The sequence below is a fragment of the Mus pahari genome, chromosome X, assembly GCF_900095145.1.
Source record: "Mus pahari chromosome X, PAHARI_EIJ_v1.1, whole genome shotgun sequence".
In the NCBI taxonomy this organism is placed as follows: domain Eukaryota; kingdom Metazoa; phylum Chordata; class Mammalia; order Rodentia; family Muridae; genus Mus; species Mus pahari.
In genome coordinates this window covers 115,805,887-115,825,245 of record NC_034613.1, presented here as the reverse complement: position 1 = coordinate 115,825,245, position 19,359 = coordinate 115,805,887, and the positions used below count along the sequence as shown (strand labels likewise).

Genomic DNA, 19,359 nt, shown 5'->3' with positions numbered 1-19,359 from the left:
AGCACAAAGCTTAATTTTTCTCAATGAATGTGCACAGAATGAATGCATGTCTCTTTGAAAACAAAATGGCAGCTTACACACACACACACACACACACACACACACACACACACACACACACAGTAAAACTGCACTCAATACTGACCCTGAAGAAAAGCCATACAACTGATGTTGTAAGAAAATTTCTTGTTTACACTGCTGTATTTTTAATTTTTAGCTGATCTGAGCACAAAGAGAGCTCTTTTCTGTTCAGAGAAAGAAGGTTTATGATGTGGGAGAGAGCTAAGAACAATGAGCTCAATTGATAAACTAGAGAGGCTCTCAGCTTCTGAGAGCCTGGAAACTCCATCTATAGATCCATCCCAGAGGGCAAAACTAAATAAGGACAGATGGAGAACACAGCTTCTTGGGAGCTGACTTTTGCTTCTCTGAGGCAAAAATACATTCACTCTGGAGCATCCCGAGTCAATTCTCCAAAATGTGGTGCTCTGCCCTTGTTTTCCAGTGTCTAAAAATAAGTCATATTTTTATTCCCTTTGTCTTAAAGCCATTGAACAAGACTTACTTGCCGAATATTAATTGTGATAAAGCAGAAATCAGGATTACAACTGAACTACTTTTGACCCTTAACTGATGACTAACATGTTGCCTACAGCTAGTGTCCTTTCTCTTGTTCCTTGTTAGTCACAACTATTAGACAAACCTACAGCTAATTTAAAGTTATCTTTCTTCATGCTGGTCATCAGCACAGTCTATGTTATGTTAGACAGCCTCATGTACTAAGCACTGCAGGGTAGTACTGTCATTAATTTGTTTTAATCCTGAACGGGCACTGCATATTTAATTCACATTATCCTTGTTATATCTTCTCTGCCATATAAAGATTCAACTTCAAACCTTTTATTTAGTACTTCTCACGTGAAACATAGTGAACTATGTTTCACGTGAGAAGCACCAGAGTATCTTTATTGGAATAACTAAACAATTTTGAAAAAAGGTAAAAATAATTTACTCCGAAATACAACAGGAGCTGGATTACCACAATGGTACTGGGTAAGTAAACCATATTGACTCAGAATAAGCAAAACACTGTGAAATCCAAGGGAAATTAAACCATTAAATACAAAATGAACTGGTATAGGGATCTGAGTTCAGCCCAGCAATGCAGCACATGGCTTTAAGTCCAACTCTCAGGAGGCAGGGCCAGGCAGATCTCTATGAGTTCAAGGTCAGTCTTCTCTCCATGGAGAGTTCCAGGACAACCAACAATACATAGTAAAACCCTGGCTCAAAAAAAAAAAACATACTTAAGTTGAGATAAGACTGAGTTTCTTTCGGTAAGTTGTTTTGCATTCTGTATCTATTTTTTTCATATCTTTAGTATAAAAAAGAAATAATAATAATAAATAATAATAATAATGCATTATCTATTACATTTTCCATAGAAGTAGTGTAAGAATAACTTACACTGCCTGAAAGATACATGAGCACCTTGAGCTAACTATAATTAAGTACCTGTTATTGAGGTCAAATGGAACAATTCACTCAAAGGACACGATGTTTGATTGAGAAGATTCTTAATTTTATTTTCTTTAATTTTATAAAATACATTTTGTAAGATGAGTTTCTAAAAGTTTATCCTTTATGTTGTTAAAACCAAAATTCTCTATCAGAAATGAAGGAAACGCTTGCAGTTGATTAACTCTCTTTGTACGTGCCTGTGTGTGTATGTGTGTGTGTTTGTGTGTGTATGAATGTGAGGTTTTCAGGGAATGGTTGGTTATCTGTTATGATATCAAATCAAAACAAAATAAAAGATATAGATTATTTCACCTTCCTTGATCTTGATTGGTTTCTTATACGTCCTTTTAGCTCTCCTCACTCTTGTGCATCCTGCTTGTTTACCTTATACACTGGCCCAAGAACAAGTCTCAAGTGTCTTCTTGTAAATTCTTATATCTCAACATAGCAGAAAGCACTTTGGGGAATGACAGCACAAATCCACAATGAAACATCTACAATAACTTTTCCTTCAGGAAAGACAGATCCGAGGCTTTTCCTTCCTCTTTCTTTCTTTCTTTCTTTCTTTCTTTCTTTCTTTCTTTCTTTCTTTCTTTCTTTCTTTCTTTCTTTCCTTTCATTGACCCAAAGGATAAGCCTGAAATCTGGGAGTTCTTTAGGTTTCAAATTCTGTCTGTCCTCTCTGTCTCCAGAGCTCTATGGAAGCTTACCATCTGAACAGCTAACAGCTGGCATAATCTATTATGCGATCTATATAGATATACCAAGAGACAATAACCTCTATGGTAAGCCTAAATTCTCAAAATGCTGAGATAATATTAGCAAGTAAAATCATCTGTCATTTATTAGAAAAGAAAATACCAGACCAGTTATTCAAATTGAGGTTCAAATTTACGAAGCCTAGTTCTACAAATGGTAGAATACCTGGGGGAATTCCCAATAATTTCATGGGACCATACAATTTCAAATATTTTTATGATGCTTTCTGTCCAGTTTTTCTTTCTTTTTTTTTCAAAAAGGACTATGCTCAAAGATTCATCCTCCAGGTCTTTCTGATACAACTCCGAACAAGAGATAAACAATTGGAAAAAATGAAACACAAATCATTCTGAAACTAATCAAGATCGTCTAATCACCTGCTATGAGTGACTGGATAAAGCCCCAGGAAAAGAGCACCATTGTGAAGATATTATGCCAGAGGCCAGAGGACACAACTAACTGATGGGGGTGGGGGAAGAAGACGTGCTATCCAAAGAGTTAAGTATCTTGCATCTACTGGAGGGCCATTTCAAATTACACCTTTAGCATCCACCAACTGATGCTCCTTAGGTCACAGTCTTATTTCATATAAGCTAGTTCCCTTCTATTCTCAGCTCCTTGGAAACCACAAGGTTGTCATGGTAGCTGTTATCAAGGAGAAGGGAGTGAGACGATCCTGACAACACTGTTTCTCTTCCTAATGAGCTATAAGGACAGATGATGCCCCCCCCCACCGCCCCGCTTTGTCTATACAGACACTGCTCCCTAATTGCCTTAAGGAAGGTTGGCTGAGTTAGGGCTTAAATAGTCCATTGCCACTGGCGTCAGAGCTCTCTTTCTGAGGGCGAAAGATCCTTGCTTTGACACCCTTCTCCCAGCTGCAGGAGGCAGATTTGGGCAAATGCTATTGCCTTGCTAGCATTCTTTTTATTTTCTTCTGTCTTCAGTGGAAACAGGATGGTAAGAGTGAGTTCTTGGGTTTGTGCATCACAGAGAATATATTTGTCTCCTACTGATGGCAAGAAGACCAAGGACATCCCTGCTCTCTACCTGGGAATCTTTCCATTCTGTTTTCCTCAGTGGAAGTGCCCTCTGAGAAGCAAGCACACCCTGGTCTTCAGGAGATGCTCTCAAAATCAATTAGAGCTTTCATTCCTCTGCGACTTGCAGCTGGGGAACCACCTTCCCAGGCATTCCCCACTTCTAGCAGGAGCCTGCTGTGGAGCAAAATGACTAAAAGAGGTACTAAGAGGGAGAGTCCACAGAGAGAGATTAATCACTGCAAGACTCTCCTTTCTTGTTATACTCATCAAGTAAGAAGAGGGCCAATCAGTGGCAAAGGCAGAGTTAAGACACAACACTGTAGGCTGTGTGGTTAGAGCCTCGCTATTAGACAAAGGGGAATTTCTATGGGAGCTCAGAACTTGGTGCCTCGGCCCATGAGTTTAAGGACGGCGAAGTTGTAAGTGGCAGCAATCATGAAGGTGAGCTGTAGGGAACAGAAAAAAGAAGGTAAGTGACAGTAATAAGAGAAGGTCTCTCTTATTCAAAATATTCTGGGAATGAGGGAGAGCTGAAGTAAAATCACAACTAAATAAAAGGAAATAGTCTATCTGCAAAATAAATAAATAAATAAAAGCACGCCCCTGGTTTTTTTTTTTTTTTTCTATATTTGTGAATAGGAATCTTCTGTTAGACACTTCCACGCTAGCCCATTCCTAAATAACATAATCAATACAGGTGTATTCCACAGCTAAGTTCTGCTAACCACTGGAATTTCCTTAAGGACACTGGCTATGCTTGTGCTGCACACACATCTACTTCATGCACCATAGCCCTCCACTCTCTTATCAACTGATTTCACAAAATACAAGTATGCTGCCTTTTTGTGAACACCTCTGCAGTACTGAAGAGGATTCTGTGAGATCCTCCTTGTAGTTAAGTGCTACCTCAGAGACTTGAGGTAGGTACATCACCTTGCCCACTGGCGCCTTAGGTTTACCTCTGCACAATGAGCACACTGCATTGGCACTACATTAACACTACCCGAAGGACCTGGGCCACAGGACTGCATCACAGTCATAACAATTCTAATACGAGGAGTCCCTCCAATTTCCCTGGGAGTAATTAAACCCACCAGAGACTATCGAGAGCATGTATACTATCTAGAGTCCTAGGATACAGCAGATCATGTTTATTGTTCCATGCTCTTGTCATGCTTGACAACTCACGGCAGAGATGTGTAGCTCCCCACACCTTGCTGTGCCTTCTCACAGCTTGCCTACAGTCTTTCAAGGTTGGAAGGAGTCTCTCTTCTAGTTTTTCAGCCTAATGCTATCCCTGGACCACTTCTTTTCTAATAGTACCTTAAAATAACTTACCAGGGAAACTAGTGTGGCTGCAGCACCCACAAATGCAGCAATAAACAGGTGGAAGGTCATTTGGAACTGCAGGAATATGTATGAGAGAGAATTAGTTCTCAGAACAGAAGAACAAGCACAATCCACTGTAAATAGTGAACATGGCTGTCTGGGTGGGCTGACACCATTCCTGGATGTTGATTCTGTGTCTCTCAATGTTCACTTCCCTAAGTGTCAACCCCCCATTTGCTATTGTCTTATCATAGTACCTCACACCCACAGCATGTAGATGCCGAAAAGTGATTAACGATCCCACATAATGAACTCGTTTCCTGCAGTTGTAACCTGAATCAAAGTCAATACTTTTTCTTCAAAGATATTTTTCAGACTTCCTCCCTAAGATTTGCTTTTTATTCCCTTGCTGCAATGGCATGCATCTGTCCCCAATGAAGCATTTTCTTTTTTTCAAATATACTTATTTCACCTCTCATTGGAGATTGAGGAGTTCCAAGTTAAAAGCATTTTATCGGGCCCATATGTGTCTCTGTGCATGTCCCATTTTCTTGGTAAGTTTTTAACCAAAATGAAAATTTTCATTTGGGAAACTGTACTACTAAGTATTACCTTTACTTAAAGCTACACATGTTTCTTTTAATGAGTGGGGTTTGGGAAAGTAAGACTTTTAGTGCAGCTCTGGGGTCAATAAGTACTTTGACTTTTAATAAGTATGCTTATTGATTCAAGTACATTTCACCATTATTTTGTAGAAGGGAAATTCAAAGTCCAACAAGGAGATACTATAATCCTTGAAACTTAAGTTCATGAGGAGAAACTTCTGTTATAGGTCGATCTCCCTCCATTTCTAGCCAATCTAGTTTTAGAAAGCACTTCTCGCTCACTTACCTCAGCTGTTTTGCAGATGGACAGAAGGTTGGAGCCACAAACCTTGCCAGGGAAAGCATTCCACGGGAGAACACCTAAGATGTGAAAAAGCAGCCAGAGGAAACTGCATAAGGCTAGAGGCCATGCAGAGATGGTCTACATGGCCTTCCACCTTCTCTATCCTGCCTGTAAACCTGATATTGACAGTACGCATGAGCTTCTTTTCTAAAAAGTTACATAAAAACAAAGGTGCTATTGACTAATTGTGAAGTTTTATATTATTGAAATGTGCTGCTTTGGGTTGTTAATATCAGTCAATCAGAGAAAAAGTGAGAGCAGCCAAGAAGGAAGAAGAAGAGGAGGAGGAGGAGGAGGAGGAGGAGGAGGAGGAAAAGAAAAAATAAAAACATCCCTAAATTTCCATGTTTCCTTTGGGGGAGAGCATCCTTAGTTTCAGTGAAGAACTTACTAAACTAAGATGCATTTATTCATCATACAATAGTTTCATAATCATCATCCTCCTCACTTTAAGACAAAAACTAATACACATTGCTTCTATAGATGGTAGGGAATCTAAAGATCCCACATCCAACTCACCATACATTCTGGCATCAGCGCAGAGACTGCCTATACTGGCAGAGGTCTTGCTAGGGAAGGCAATAGACTGACAGGTGGTCCAGGTATTGAAGTAAATGTACACAGGCACAGCAGAGCAGGCAAACACCAGGAGCCATACAACAGTCAGGGCATAGGTGATACCCACAAACTAAAACAATTGACATGGAGTGGTTAAAAATCAGCATCAACTTGCAGACCTTGAAACAAAAACTGGAAGATGCTGGAGTGGCATGTGCCAATGAAGTCAGATTCCAGGCATCTCCCTTAAATGAAATTAGTGAGCAGGGCACTTTTGTGAAGTGTCATTGGCAGTATCTCTTAGATAACTTGCCCCAAGTGTGATGGAGGGTAGGGGGAGTGGGTGGGAGTTGGAGTGAGGCGGATCCCTGGGTTAGAGGGGGCTTCAAGGAATTTGGAGGGCAGAGAAGGTGTAAAAAAGTAAAAATGAAAAAAGTCCTGAAAGAAAGTTGTGCCATTTTTGCCTTAGGCTGAGCTTACAAGATGTTCTTTGCCACAGGATTTTTGTTCCCCAGTCAGTGAACAACGCCAATAGGAGATTTAAATTTCAGATCTAAAACCATTCTAAGCTAACTGCTGGTCACAAAAAGTCATCTCCACAACACACACATATTCAGACCCCCAAAGATCTTTAAGTCTAGAGACTGAAAAACAATGTATGTCTTTCTAAAACACAGCTAAGATAAGCATGAAATATGCAGATCTAGCCTAAGTCTCTCTGGGACCCCCTGATAGCATAGCATCCCAGAATCCTGGGACTTGGAGTCAATTCTTGAATTTCTATGATCCAGCATACATTTGAGGTTATGTGTTTAAGTCTCAATCCCATGACTAGCATTTTAGATTCTTGTACAGTCTGGGCCCACTCTTGTTTTCCTTGCTAGGAACAAAGTAAAGGGATACCAACAGATTGGTTAGAAATGGTCTTATTGTACAAAGCATCCTATAAAATTGATGCTTTTCAGTTTAAGATGAAAATTTCCAGGGAACCTTTGAAAGGTGAGGCTAAGCCGGCCAGGCACCACGTTCTTCCTGACCATATCGTTCGGCTGTAACCATCGCTTCCTCACTCCAAAGCTAGGCCTCTGGAGAGGACCCAACCTTGGGTGGGGATGAGGCTACAGAGTCACGCCCAATTGTCCCCCACCCCTTGTTATTGCCACAAAATCCTGAGGATGATCACCTTGTCGGGATGTCCTAGCCATTTTCCCAAACAATGACACACCCGCTCCAAAGAATGAGCTTGATGTTGGCCTCTGGAACCCCTCCCCTTCTGGCCCCCTGTTACCGTTGCGCTCAGGCCCTTGCCGCAGATGGTGGTCTTGTAGTCGCCAAAGATCTGCCTGACAGCGCCGGTGGTGTAGAAGCCCTCAGCCAGCAGGAGGGCCCCATAAAGGAAGAAGAAAGAGGCAGTTCCATAGATGACATACTGGAAAGCATGAATCCTGCATTGACAGAAAATCCAATAACCTCATTCAGAGCACACCACTCTTCTTGTCACTTAGTAAGGTACACGCCTGGGTGCCTAGGGCTGCTTGAGAGGAATAACTAGGTTTTCATGTGTTCCTTCGCCTTTTCTTCACTGAAGTAAATGAAATCAGACAGTAGGTGGCCAAGAGCATAGCTTCTCCCCATATTCCTTGTTACCCTGCATCCTAGAGAGCCAAGCTTGCTGCTTCTTTTTGATCCTTCAGAGGTGCTGCTCCATAGACAAACTGAGAGATACATGAAGGAACTGTAGCCTGGATTGCTCTATAAGCAGGACAGACTTATTACTAAGCCTGAGTACACATAAGCAGAGCGTCAGACCAAAACCAGGGATTCCACTCTGCCCAGTCATTAGACCTCTACCTGCCATTGTGGAGAAAATTCAGGCAATATTAAACCTACCTAGCAGAAATCAGGCCATGTGTGAGAAAACAGGAGTGAGAGGAGGCAGACCTTCATTCTAAATCTGACATTGTCCCCTTACTTAGAGTTTTCAACATGACATGGTAGAACCTGAATACAGAGTCAGGGATGCTATCTTGCCCCATGCTCATGAGCATGGGGAGGGGGAGGGGAAAAGAGACGAGTCTGGAGGTGGGGTGAGGAGGTACTTACACATTAATGAGATACTCATAGTCCTGGTAGTTTTTGGAGAAATAGGTCTCAATTAGCTTTTCTGTACCAGTGAGAGCTTCATGTCCACATCCACAGAACAGTGCCACTCCAAAGAAACACAATCCAGTGGCCACCAGGGAAGCAAAGGGGGCCCCTACCAGACATCTAGCACAGCACTCTAACAAGCCTGGGGAAGAAGAAGGAGAAAAGTCAGGTATGCATAAGAGGTAACTCATACACTCACACTATACTTCTGGGCCAAGCAGCCCCATGCTACCAAGCACAGAGTGTGGTTATTTTGGGAGTTCTAAAGAAGAATCTACAGGTTTTAGCTTTTGGAAGATGAGACTGACCCAGAATGCTTACATTGTTCCATGCTGTCCCATTCTTAAAAATGAACCCTCACCTACAATACTCAGAATGTTTTGGGTTTTATAAAAGACTCAAATAATTCAAGTAGTAATACAAGGAGGTGATGAGTCCCTCTTTTTCTTACGCTGAATTACTGATACTAAAGAGACTTCAGTATTGTATGGACAGTCTGCCTCTGCATTCCCCACCAGAGGCTCCCATCCTCCTTGAACCCCAGAGGCAGACAGACATCTGTTTTGGCAGCTCAGGGTTCCCTCTACCTCCCCTAGCTTGAGACATTCTCCCCGCCTCTGTGCCTCCAAAAACCAACACTCCTCCTGATAACTCTCCAAGTGCCTGTCCTCGAGACCTTAGAGAAATAACAACTTCAAGGGAGACCATGGAAAAAGTAAAATGTAAACAGAGGTCAGTCACAGACTGTTAGGACTGGCCATAAAATAGTCCTGAACAGACACCCACTAACCCCCCTCCTGCTTCAGTACTATTCCACCCTCTGCTCCCCTTTTCTGTAAATAGTCACACTATTTCTAACTATACTGTATATAAACCCAATGTTTTCTGAACTCAGGTTCGTTTGCCAGCAACGTTTGCCTAGTGAGTGCTAGGTGGACGAACTGAGTTTGAACTTGAAACAAAAGACGATTGTGAATTACAGTGGACTTTACAATTCTTGGGCTCGTCTAGGTTTCCTCTGGACTCAGGGCACAACACTTACTGTTTTAGTCTGTTGACTAGGTTTAATTACTCAACAACTATGGAGTTGTACATGGGATATAGAAACAGAAAAGGTGCAAACTTTACCAGATTAGAATATTTAGTTTACTAAGGAATAATAAATGAAGTAGATGCACAATTGCAGGAAATAGAGTAATTGGCTACAGAGGGTAAATATACTTGGAATTTCAGATGAAAGGAGTGCTAACCATAGGTATTAGTATTTTCAGATACAATTTGAACAGAAAGAGTATTCCACATAATATAAACTTGTTGCAAGGAATGCAAAATCCTTCCTATTCTAGATAGAAGAGAGTAACCCAGAGAAGACAGAAACTAGCACCAGATATATGTGCATATATAGATATATCACATAGTGTATATAGATACAATATATTCAAATATATGCATATACATATGTAATATATAATATATATGCACACATGCTTAGAATGTATTATATACATACATGTATGTATTGGCTGATTGTTTTTTATACATCTATTCCTACAGATCATGTACATGCAAATAATCAGAAACTATGCCCAAGGAAGTACTACTTTGTGATAAGTATGTTGTAATTCCTTATCTCCTTATAGAATAAAAACAATTCCCAAAAGTTTGCACTTTTATATTCATGTATTTTTCCAAGCCAAGTTCAATTATCTATAATAGGGTACTAGGGGAAATAGAAATCCACTGCTTTATCCTCTTAATATGAGCTAAGTTTTTATTAAAACCCCAAATGCTATATTGAGAAATGTCAACAGATGTTAAAAGATCAAACTATGTGTATCATGGTAAAGTTGGGATAGAGGTAATATTTTTTATCAGAACCATAGAATACCCACCATTCATTGAAAGGACAGCCTTTTCCTGGTCTTCAAAGAGTGTCTTCTTTGAAGATACTTGTACATGCACTGGATTAGAGATGAGGCTTAAATGCCCACGCAAAAATATGCACTCTTGTGCATTTACACAAATGTGTATAATACGAACATGTTTGTTTTGTTTGTTTGTTTGTTTTGTTTTGTTTTTTGAGACAGGGTTTCTTTGTACAGCTCTGGCTGTCCTGGAACTCACTCTGTAGACCAGGCTGGCCTTGAACTCAGAAATCCACTTGCCTCTGCATCCCAAGTACTGGGATTAATATAGATATGTGTACAGAAGAGAAAAACAAAAAAAGCTGAAACTAATCACTGTCTTTGTGGAGACACTCCAGAAATTGTCCTTCTTTTTTATCATTAGGGTAAGATACTAAATGTATCCTCTAAGTCAAGAAAGGGCGCTGGGAAGTAAACAGGACTCCCATCTTCATTCTCTGCCCTTTTAACTCCTCTCCACCCTCCAACTCTTAGACTCTTCTAGTAAAGAAGGTCTCTGAAGTCTGGGGTGGGGGAGGGGAGGTCAGTGACCCCACTGTTCCCTCTCTCTCCCTAGCAAAGGGTCAAGCCTTGGACACAGCCCTCCATAACTTCTCCAGACAAAGAAGCCTTGTTTTCTCCTGAGTTCTCAGGAGCCTCATTGGTATTCTGCAAGGCCCTGCATGCCTGGGGGTGGGGAGGGGGTTCGATCCAGTAAACAATGGCAGAACTGTTTATTTAGCCAAGGATAAGGAGATCCATCTACCCTAGCAAGTGGTCATCCTATGCCCATTCACTCACCCCAGCATTTTCACCATGGGATGGTCTAATGGTGAGGCAGGTATGGCCAGGCAAACAGAAATCTGCTCAGCATTTTTGCTGATGTCCTTCTATATCATTTACACTAAGGATGTTTTCTATCTTATCATCAAGTGATGAAATAGACAAAGAATGGTTTATCATCATAAACATATGATCATTGGTGGTCATCAAAATAACCAGATAAGCTTTGGTGTTTTTACTGGGTGACAGAACTCCGGAAGCAACTCTAAATCACCACCCGATACCTTTTTAAACACACATTCTTATCTATTTTATTAGAGCTCAGATAAGAATTGAACATTCCCTTTCTGCTCTACTGATGTTCAAAGCAAGAAACCAGGGTATAGACTTTGCTGCATCTCTAACGTGGACTCTAATACAAATGCCCTTAGATAAATCTATAAGACAGGTTATAAGATAGTTGAAAATATCAAGACAAGCATCCAATGGTAAATTCCTCAAAATTCAAATAAAATGTTTGTTTTTAAGGGCATTTAAGTTCAGTATAAGTGCAAAATCTCAGCTAGTCTGCCCCAGCAAAAGTCAAAATTTGAATTCTAACTGGAAAACTCAGACCATACAAGAGATTGTCTTTTCATCAAAGCAGTTGACAGTCGAAGCATACTGAATAAAAGTCCATTGGGTTCACTTCAATTTTTCAGAGTCCAAGAAATGAACTTGGGAACAACAGTCTAAAACTATAAGCTCTCTGTTTCGGAATACCTCAGGCTCAACAGGGTTTTGAATGTTAAAAGGCATTCTGTCATTTCCCAGCTAAGTATAAACTGTGATGTGATGGCATCAGTATAAAAGAATTACATAATGCTAATGCTACTCAATGAGATTTAAATGTCTCATTTTAATGCGTGATCACAGAGAAAACTAATGACCTTTCCTAATGCTTTCTTTTCCTTTGTGTTTGAATGGCTTGAGAACAAAGATTAAACACATTACTCATAACAAAGATGTTGCAAGAAACAAAGAAATTAGGAGCCCAATTGCTTGTCTCAGAAAACTTCTCATTTTGTTTGGGAGAACAAATTTATTTATTAAATTGAAAACCAGAGCTACCTATTATCTAGTGTTAAAGTGGATGTTACCAAATCCTGTGGCCAAAATATAATCAAAGACATCAGTTCAGAATTGGTTATATTTATCTCTACACCAACCCCCAACAAGAGTAACCAATCTGTAATAGAACTCTTCTCACCAATGTTCTCTGTTGGAGATCAACAGTACTATTGTGAGTCTCAGATTAAGGCCCATCCCACTGACTCTCCTGATCCTGATGCTGTCTCTTTAAGCAAGAGCCAAGTGCTCTACAGCCCTCCATTCCCATGCCCTGGGCACACCTCAATAACCAGTTCCATGATGGAAATTCAGTGTGAATCTGGAAACTCATCAAAGGGAAGAGAGGAAGGGCTTTCATAGAAAGTAATGGTAGAAAGAGACCAATTGTACCCCCACACAATTCCCAGCTTGTCTCTTGAACCCAGCTGACAAAGGGAGAGATAGAAGAACCCTATACAATAGAATGAAACAACAGGCAAGTTCTTTGAGTGAGAAACTGGTCCCATCTCCCTAAGTCTCTAATCTGCACTGCAGTTTTCCCCTCCTCCCAGAATCCACCCCTTAACCTCAACCTATGAACAGAGGCTTCCTTGATCAGGGCCTATAACCATTAAAATGGCCAAGATACTAGAGTAGCTGTGACTGGTACTAGGGCTAGATGTTGATGAGTGGCTGTGAGTTCTACAAGTAAAACAATTATCAGGCAGTGACAGGGACAAAGACTTGGCTTCTGGCCTCATCTTATTAGGACAAAGCCTGCCCATGACTTTGTGTTTCCTGTATGATATTAGCACTTACACCACATTCAAGAGCTCAAAGGGGTTCTATAGGCACTGAGGTCTGGGGAGTGAAACCTACTTGATAGTCAAGTCATATGGACAAAGTTAAATAAACAAGAACTCCCACTGCCTTATTAGACAGGTATTATATCACTGCTGCCACTACTTTTGGTAACTACTACCACCACCACCACCACCACCACCTTCAGGGACAGCATCTGGACCACCTTACTTCCTATGTTCTTTTTCAGACAGACAGAAACACATACACAGAGATACACAGAGAGGGGGCAGAGAGAAATACCAATTCATGTGCAAACATCTGGAGGCCAAAATACAAGCGTGATTGTTAAAATCTGTTCCTGGAACATTGTCTCGACCTTGTCCAGGTGTGAGGAAAATAAAGAACAATCTGTCACTAGAGACAGGTGTAGCTGTACTTTATGCTAGCAGATCCCCTCTTTCCTTGGTTTAAGTGTGAGGATGACTTGCAGAATCCCACTCTCTTCCCTGGGATGCCACTGACTCTTTTTCAAAGCCTTGCATGGCAGAGCTTGTGACTTATGATCTTTCCTTATCAGGTCACGGTCCTGGCTTGATCTTTTCTAGACCCAAAGTTCTAAGAGCAGAGGTGATTATTTGTGTCTTTTTCCTTCAAGACAAAAGAACTGTATGGGAGGGATGATTTTCAAGGGTATAAATCTCTCTCTCCCTCTCTCTCTCTCCTTCCCTCCCTCCCCCTCTCTCTCCCTCCCTCTGTCTCTCTCCTTCTCCCCCTCCTTCCTTCCCCTTCTCCTCCCCCTCTCTCACACACCAAACAAACAAACAAACAAACAAACACAGGGAAGATGTTACTGGCTGGACTGGGACCTGAAGATACTACTGCTCCTATCTTCCTTTTCTGGGTTAAAGGTATCACTACTCAGACAGCTCTGAGGGACCCTTACTGCTGACTAGGTTTCTTGGGGTTCTGGCTCAGGGCTAAGGTGAAGCCTCTCAAAGCAGGGCAAATTGTTTAATCTCTCTAGTCTTTCAAGCGCTCCTGGCTAGGCAGAGCAAGGTAAGAAGTAGTGTGGTGAAGACTGCCCTTGATCATTTCAGTCAGTGTCTCTAGGAAGAGTCATGTAATGTACCGGTCTAAACCTGCTTTCTTTTTAAATCTTAGCATTCTTGTGGTGCCTTTGATGGCATTCAGATGGTCCTCAGGTACCTAGTAGAGCTCTCAGCCTCTGTTCTGTCTCCACATTTTGTACTTTCAAACCACTTTTAGAGGGAAGCATCTAAGATGCACAGTCTGGTTGCCAGGGTAACGGCCACTGTTCTCAGATGACAACAAGCTTGAGGAAGCAGGTGTCTTGCTGTTCAGTGATGGCATTGTTACTGAGCAGAAAAATATTCACTATGGCTCTCTGGCTTTCTCAGTTCCAATGCTATTCCAAAGACTCACGTGAAACATCTCCTGGCCGAGCTGTTACACAGCCCATGCCCCCTTTGCTCGGGTATCACCGATCCAATACTCTTTTTCAGCTCCAATCCTAAGAGATTTTGTGGTGGAGGTAATAAGCTGCCTGTTTCTGGAGGCGATTAAGCAGAGACACGTATATATTTATCTTATTCAGAGAAATGAATTCTGCACTGAAGGTTGGTTCAGACAACTTCTTTGGGAATCAGAGTCTCCTTATGTTGTCTAGCTAGCCTTTTCTAATGACTCTCCTGCCTCAGTTTCCTATGGTGTTAAAGGCACGTGACACCACACATAGCTCCACCTCAGGTATGTTCCAATGTTCCTTTCAATTCCAAATTCTATGATTTGACTTATCTATTGCAAGGGTTGAACCACATCAGAAGCAATAGCATTCTGCTGCCTGGTCAGAAAAGGCTGAAAATTCATGTGGTCTCAGATACTGTGTTACTGGGGGATTGCAAAGACAATGGCCACCCTGTCCTGTATCCCTAGTGCATGTACTGCTTACCCACATTCACATCCTCAATGGCACCTTAATTTGTGCTGACCTTCCTCTGGGGGAAAATCATTCAGCCTCTATTACAAGAAAATATTCCTGTGATCATTTTCTCTCTTCCTGTCTTTATTTCTTCAGGGCCTTATCCCCTGAGGAAGTAATTCAACTTACACTCCTCCTCTGTTTTTAAAGAACAACCCACTTAATCAGCCACACGAATGTTAGATAGGGTTCCTGGGTCCAGAGCAGGAAGTGACTTTTTCCCATCTTGCCACACTTAGGTGATCAAATGTTTCTTACATACAAGGTATGCACAAAGAAAAGCTTGCAAAGAGGAAGGATTAGCCTAGATAGGAACTGTTGCAGAGTAGTCGTTGTCATCAGAATTTACAGTGGTTATAGGATTTGTCTGCAGTGACAGGGCTGCCACATCCTTATTACTTGACCTTCCACCCTGAAAGTAGACAAAATAGTTATTGTTGCCCCTGTCTACCAGATGATGACATGCTGATTCATGGTGGCATGCCTAATTTGCAGAGTTCATTAGAGACTGAGCTGAGATCCAAACCTGGATGTTTGGACCAGTAACCTAGGCTGCCACCCGCTTGATTATCCTGCCTACATATATGCTTCTAACAGTTCTCTCAGGGACCTGAGATGAAAGAAGCCAAGGTTAACAACAGTTCACAGTTTCTAATTGAAAAACCACTTCTGTGGATCTTTTCACTGGTTACAAAGTTGCCTGGTGAACACCCAGGAAAATTTAATCTCCTCTCCTTCAGGATGTGTTCAAGTTGCTACTTTTATCTTTCCCACATGTGAGCAATGTGTACATGTCTCTGTGGCACCTTGTCTAGGCAAAGACCCTTATGTCCCACACACCTTGCTCTGAACAGATACTACTGGACACCAGAATTTTATGTTTTCCATAGTTGTGGAACATAGAAAAGCCCTCAGGTCTCAGACAACTTAACAAAAGCCTTTAGATAGAAGCCTCCTTGGTATATCCGGGATTAAGGCTAAGTCCATGATACTAGAAATGCTGTCCTATATGTGTGTACTCACATGCACACATGCATGCGCATGCACAAGCATACACAAGAACATACAATCCATATCTATTCCCCATGGTAAAACCACTGTGAACTGTATTTCCATTTTCTGAACCTGGAATGTCCACTATAGACACTGCCAAGTCTGAGTCCAATTTTCCCCATTCCTCCACATCCTACTGATACAGAACGTGCTCTGAAGTTTGTGTCAGAGAAGCAAGTACTTAATGCATTTGTAGATTAGTCACTATTCAAGTTGCCTCCAGCAGAACAAGGGGTTCCAGATAACCTGATCATAATCAGGGCCTTGAGACCGGGGAAAGGAGAGAGGACAAGAAAGTGAGGGGTAGGAAGCCACATGGTCACATCCAACCTGTGTGCATTTTCCAAAGGTCTGGAAGACACCACATGTACTGCCAGAATTCATTGGCAGTGAAGCAGTATGTTCAGCACAGCAGAGAAGGAGTTAATACAATTAAATGCTAAGAAATTAGAACAGAAAATAAGTGCCAAAACACAACTTATTTAAGCCATTGGAAACCCAAAGCCCCAAAGTTGAATTCCTATGCCATGCCTGCATCTTCGATGCTGGAGTTTTTGAAACTCACCCATGTCTTTGGCACTCTGACTCCAATTGTAGCCTGCTGGCTAGTCTGTTTTGCGGCTGACTTTGTTCAGCTGGAAGGATCCTGGTCTCTCCAGTCTCCTTCTTCTGTCCTTTACTTTTTCTCTCTGAGTATCTTTGTCCTCTTCTCCTGCAATGAAAAGGGCTTTCTGATTGACAGCCAACCCCCTTAAAGAGACAGGCTCGTTTCCCTCCTCCTCTCCTCCTCCCCTTCTCCTCCCCTTGTCCCCACCTCCTTTGGGATACTCCCTTCTTTAAGGACTCCATCTTCTCTTTATGCCTTTTCACTCCCAATTGTTTTTTTTTCTTTCTCTCTCTTTTCCTCCCTAAAGCTTCTCTAGAATTTCATTTTGCTATAAATAAATCAGGAAATGTGAATTAGGCGTAGAAATTCAATGGAAGGGTTCTTGAATCCTCCCAAATGATCCTTGGGTCCATTTAAATGTGTCATACCTCGGTCTGAGCATGTGAAGTCATGTGAAATAGAAGCCCTGATGAGAAGGGGGTCTGGACCGAAAGCCTACTTGCTATACTACCAAACGCACCCCACCCAACTCTCACTGCTCGCTGCCCTTGACCATGGAACCTTTCCTTCCGTCTGTAAGCAAAAAATCATTCTTTCTCTTCCTGGCACTGGAAACACGATAGGGAAGAATAAAAGTCATTTAAAATAATTTCTTCAAAACCCTTGGTTTTAGAAGAATGCACACCAAACCAGCTGCTGATTCTATGAACAGATTGTGTGTGACCAGGCTCAAAAAAAGCCAGAAGTGCAGTGAGAGTACATTTGGATAACAGAAACACAAAGGAGAGGGCAAGACCTGTGCCAAGATCACAAGGGACAAAAAAGACCATGCAGGCAATTTTCAAGGAAAATGAACTCTGAGACAAGACATTGTCACAAACTGGGAATCAGCCAGTCAAAACTCTTCCCAGGAAACAGAGTGTTCTCATCAGGGAGTGAAGCTGAGGCTAAGGAAAAAGAAGGAAGGAACGTTTGGGAGAGCAGCAGTCAGAGTTGGGGGGGGGGGAGAAAGAAAATACAGTCCTTGTCTCAGAGAAAAGTCTATGAAAAACTATGGTCAAGCAGTAAAAAGAGGGGAAGCAGTTGTGAAACGTCTATACTGGTAAGAGTAATTTCTGAAGTCTGTGAAGGAACCTGAGTGCCAAATATAAAAGGCGATGTTAGGTAGGCAAATTTTTCTAGTCCTTTCTAGAACAGGTGAACCTTAAGGAGCACTTATGTGGATTCTTTGTCTATCTTCTCTCTCACTTCAGAAGCCTCACACTCATAACCCTCTTGATTTAGAAGCAAGATTCTACTCCCGAATGGCTCTAAGGAAAGTTGTGGAACCTGTCATTTCTATACCCCTAAAAAATAAGGTATGTCCTCCTGAACTTGTCCTGTGGTTTTTGTCTTGAGATAAGAGACAACAGAGGAGGATAACTGAGTAGGACCTACAATTCTGGAATCCAGAATTGTAGACTGCATGAGGCTGGTTCTAAAACAAATCTTTTGCTCTTATACAAATTGAAAGGTAAGGGATCCTTGTAGTAGCTTCCCAGGGCATACTAGACTAAGGCCATGACTGACTGTTGAGGATCTTAAGACCCATGCCTTCCTAGGTCTGCTCTCCAGATACAGACTCCACGTGTCATGCAAGTGAAGCTATAGGTCTTCTTTATATTGACGACCATGGAGGAAAGGGATGATGGCAAAAAGAACTTACCCTAAACTTTGGGGATTCTGATGTGGGGAATCAAACAGCCAATAGCCAAAGCTGATCTATGTGTGTGTGGTGGTGGTGGTGGGGGAATCGCTCAGGTTGAATCCTCAGATGCATCTCACACATTCTCACCAGCATCTCCGGGACTGTTTATGCTACTCAGAAAAAAAATAATTCCCCAGTAAACTCCCAGACACCAACTTGTCTACCATATTCCCCAAGGCCTCTTGGCTCCTTTTCTTCATCTCCACTGTCTTACTCTGTATTTGATTTCTGTTCTCTTTCTCTTGTCCCTCCCTTTCTCTCTCCTCACTGATGGGGCAGATCTTCCTGTTTCTGCAATGCTCTTCTGCTAATGGCTAGGAAAGGTGCTCAGCCAGGCGATTGTGTCACACTCTCCCCTGTCCCCTAAGGTTCCCAGCTCTGCCCATCTGACATGACAGTCGGCCCGCATACTCCCTCTGCATGCTTCTTCTAAGCCCCTGCGACAGTCCTCTGTGGACTTTTTCCAGTCTTCAGGAAGCTCTCTGACCCAAGAAAACCCCATCAACCCTACCTGTGTCTATGATTCTGCTTTCATTGGGTTTCTTAAGTGAGCTGAACAAAAAATAAGTCTCCATTCTGGCTGGGCTTCTGCAATGCCTGAAAATTCCTCCAGAGGGCACCAAGAGCCTTCATGGTTGCAGTCTGCAGCCTGCTTTGGGAGCCTGAGAGGAAGAACAAAGCAGGATTGTAGTACACCAGTAAACAGTGTGCTTCATGCAGTTCTAGTAGTACCACCAGAAAACGTGGCCCCCCCTGATCACAGCTTAGTTTAGTTTTGCAGCTGTCTTCAATTAACTATAAAACATCTGGATAGTACCTTCATGCTCTCCTCTGTCATACCAGACTCTGGAAGGCCAGAAAGCAAGCAAGTTTTCTTGGCTCCACTGAACTAGGATATCCAGAAGTCCAGTGACTTTCTCCCTGAAAACATAAGTGCCTAATCTGGTGGTTCACTTCTCCATGTTCACTTAGAAGATAGACAAGGAAACAGAGAAGGCCCAGTCTGAGTGAGTTCCCAGGCTCATCCAGAGCATCTACAGTTGAGGCTTTTCTTATCCTATCCAAGA

General features: G+C 41.9%; 1 protein-coding gene across 2 annotated transcripts; it reads right to left on the bottom strand.

Moving 5' to 3' along the window:
• Positions 1-1,572: 1,572 nt before the first annotated feature.
• On the bottom strand, positions 1,573-18,828 carry Plp1 (proteolipid protein 1). Of its 2 annotated transcripts, none has more exons than XM_021187666.2 (8): positions 18,804-18,828; positions 16,504-16,650; positions 8,262-8,448; positions 7,447-7,603; positions 6,120-6,288; positions 5,544-5,617; positions 4,662-4,727; positions 1,573-3,769 (listed from the first exon to the last, which is right to left on the bottom strand). In XM_021187666.2, the coding sequence occupies exons 2-8, from the start codon at positions 16,505-16,507 to the stop codon at positions 3,698-3,700; spliced, it is 729 nt and encodes a 242-aa protein (XP_021043325.1). In that variant the 5' UTR covers positions 16,508-16,650; positions 18,804-18,828; the 3' UTR covers positions 1,573-3,697. The 2 variants fall into 2 exon arrangements, with proteins under 2 accessions (XP_021043325.1, XP_029390286.1); XM_029534426.1 differs by having other exon boundaries at positions 2,065-3,769; positions 7,342-7,603.
• Between the last annotated feature and the right edge of the window lie 531 nt (positions 18,829-19,359).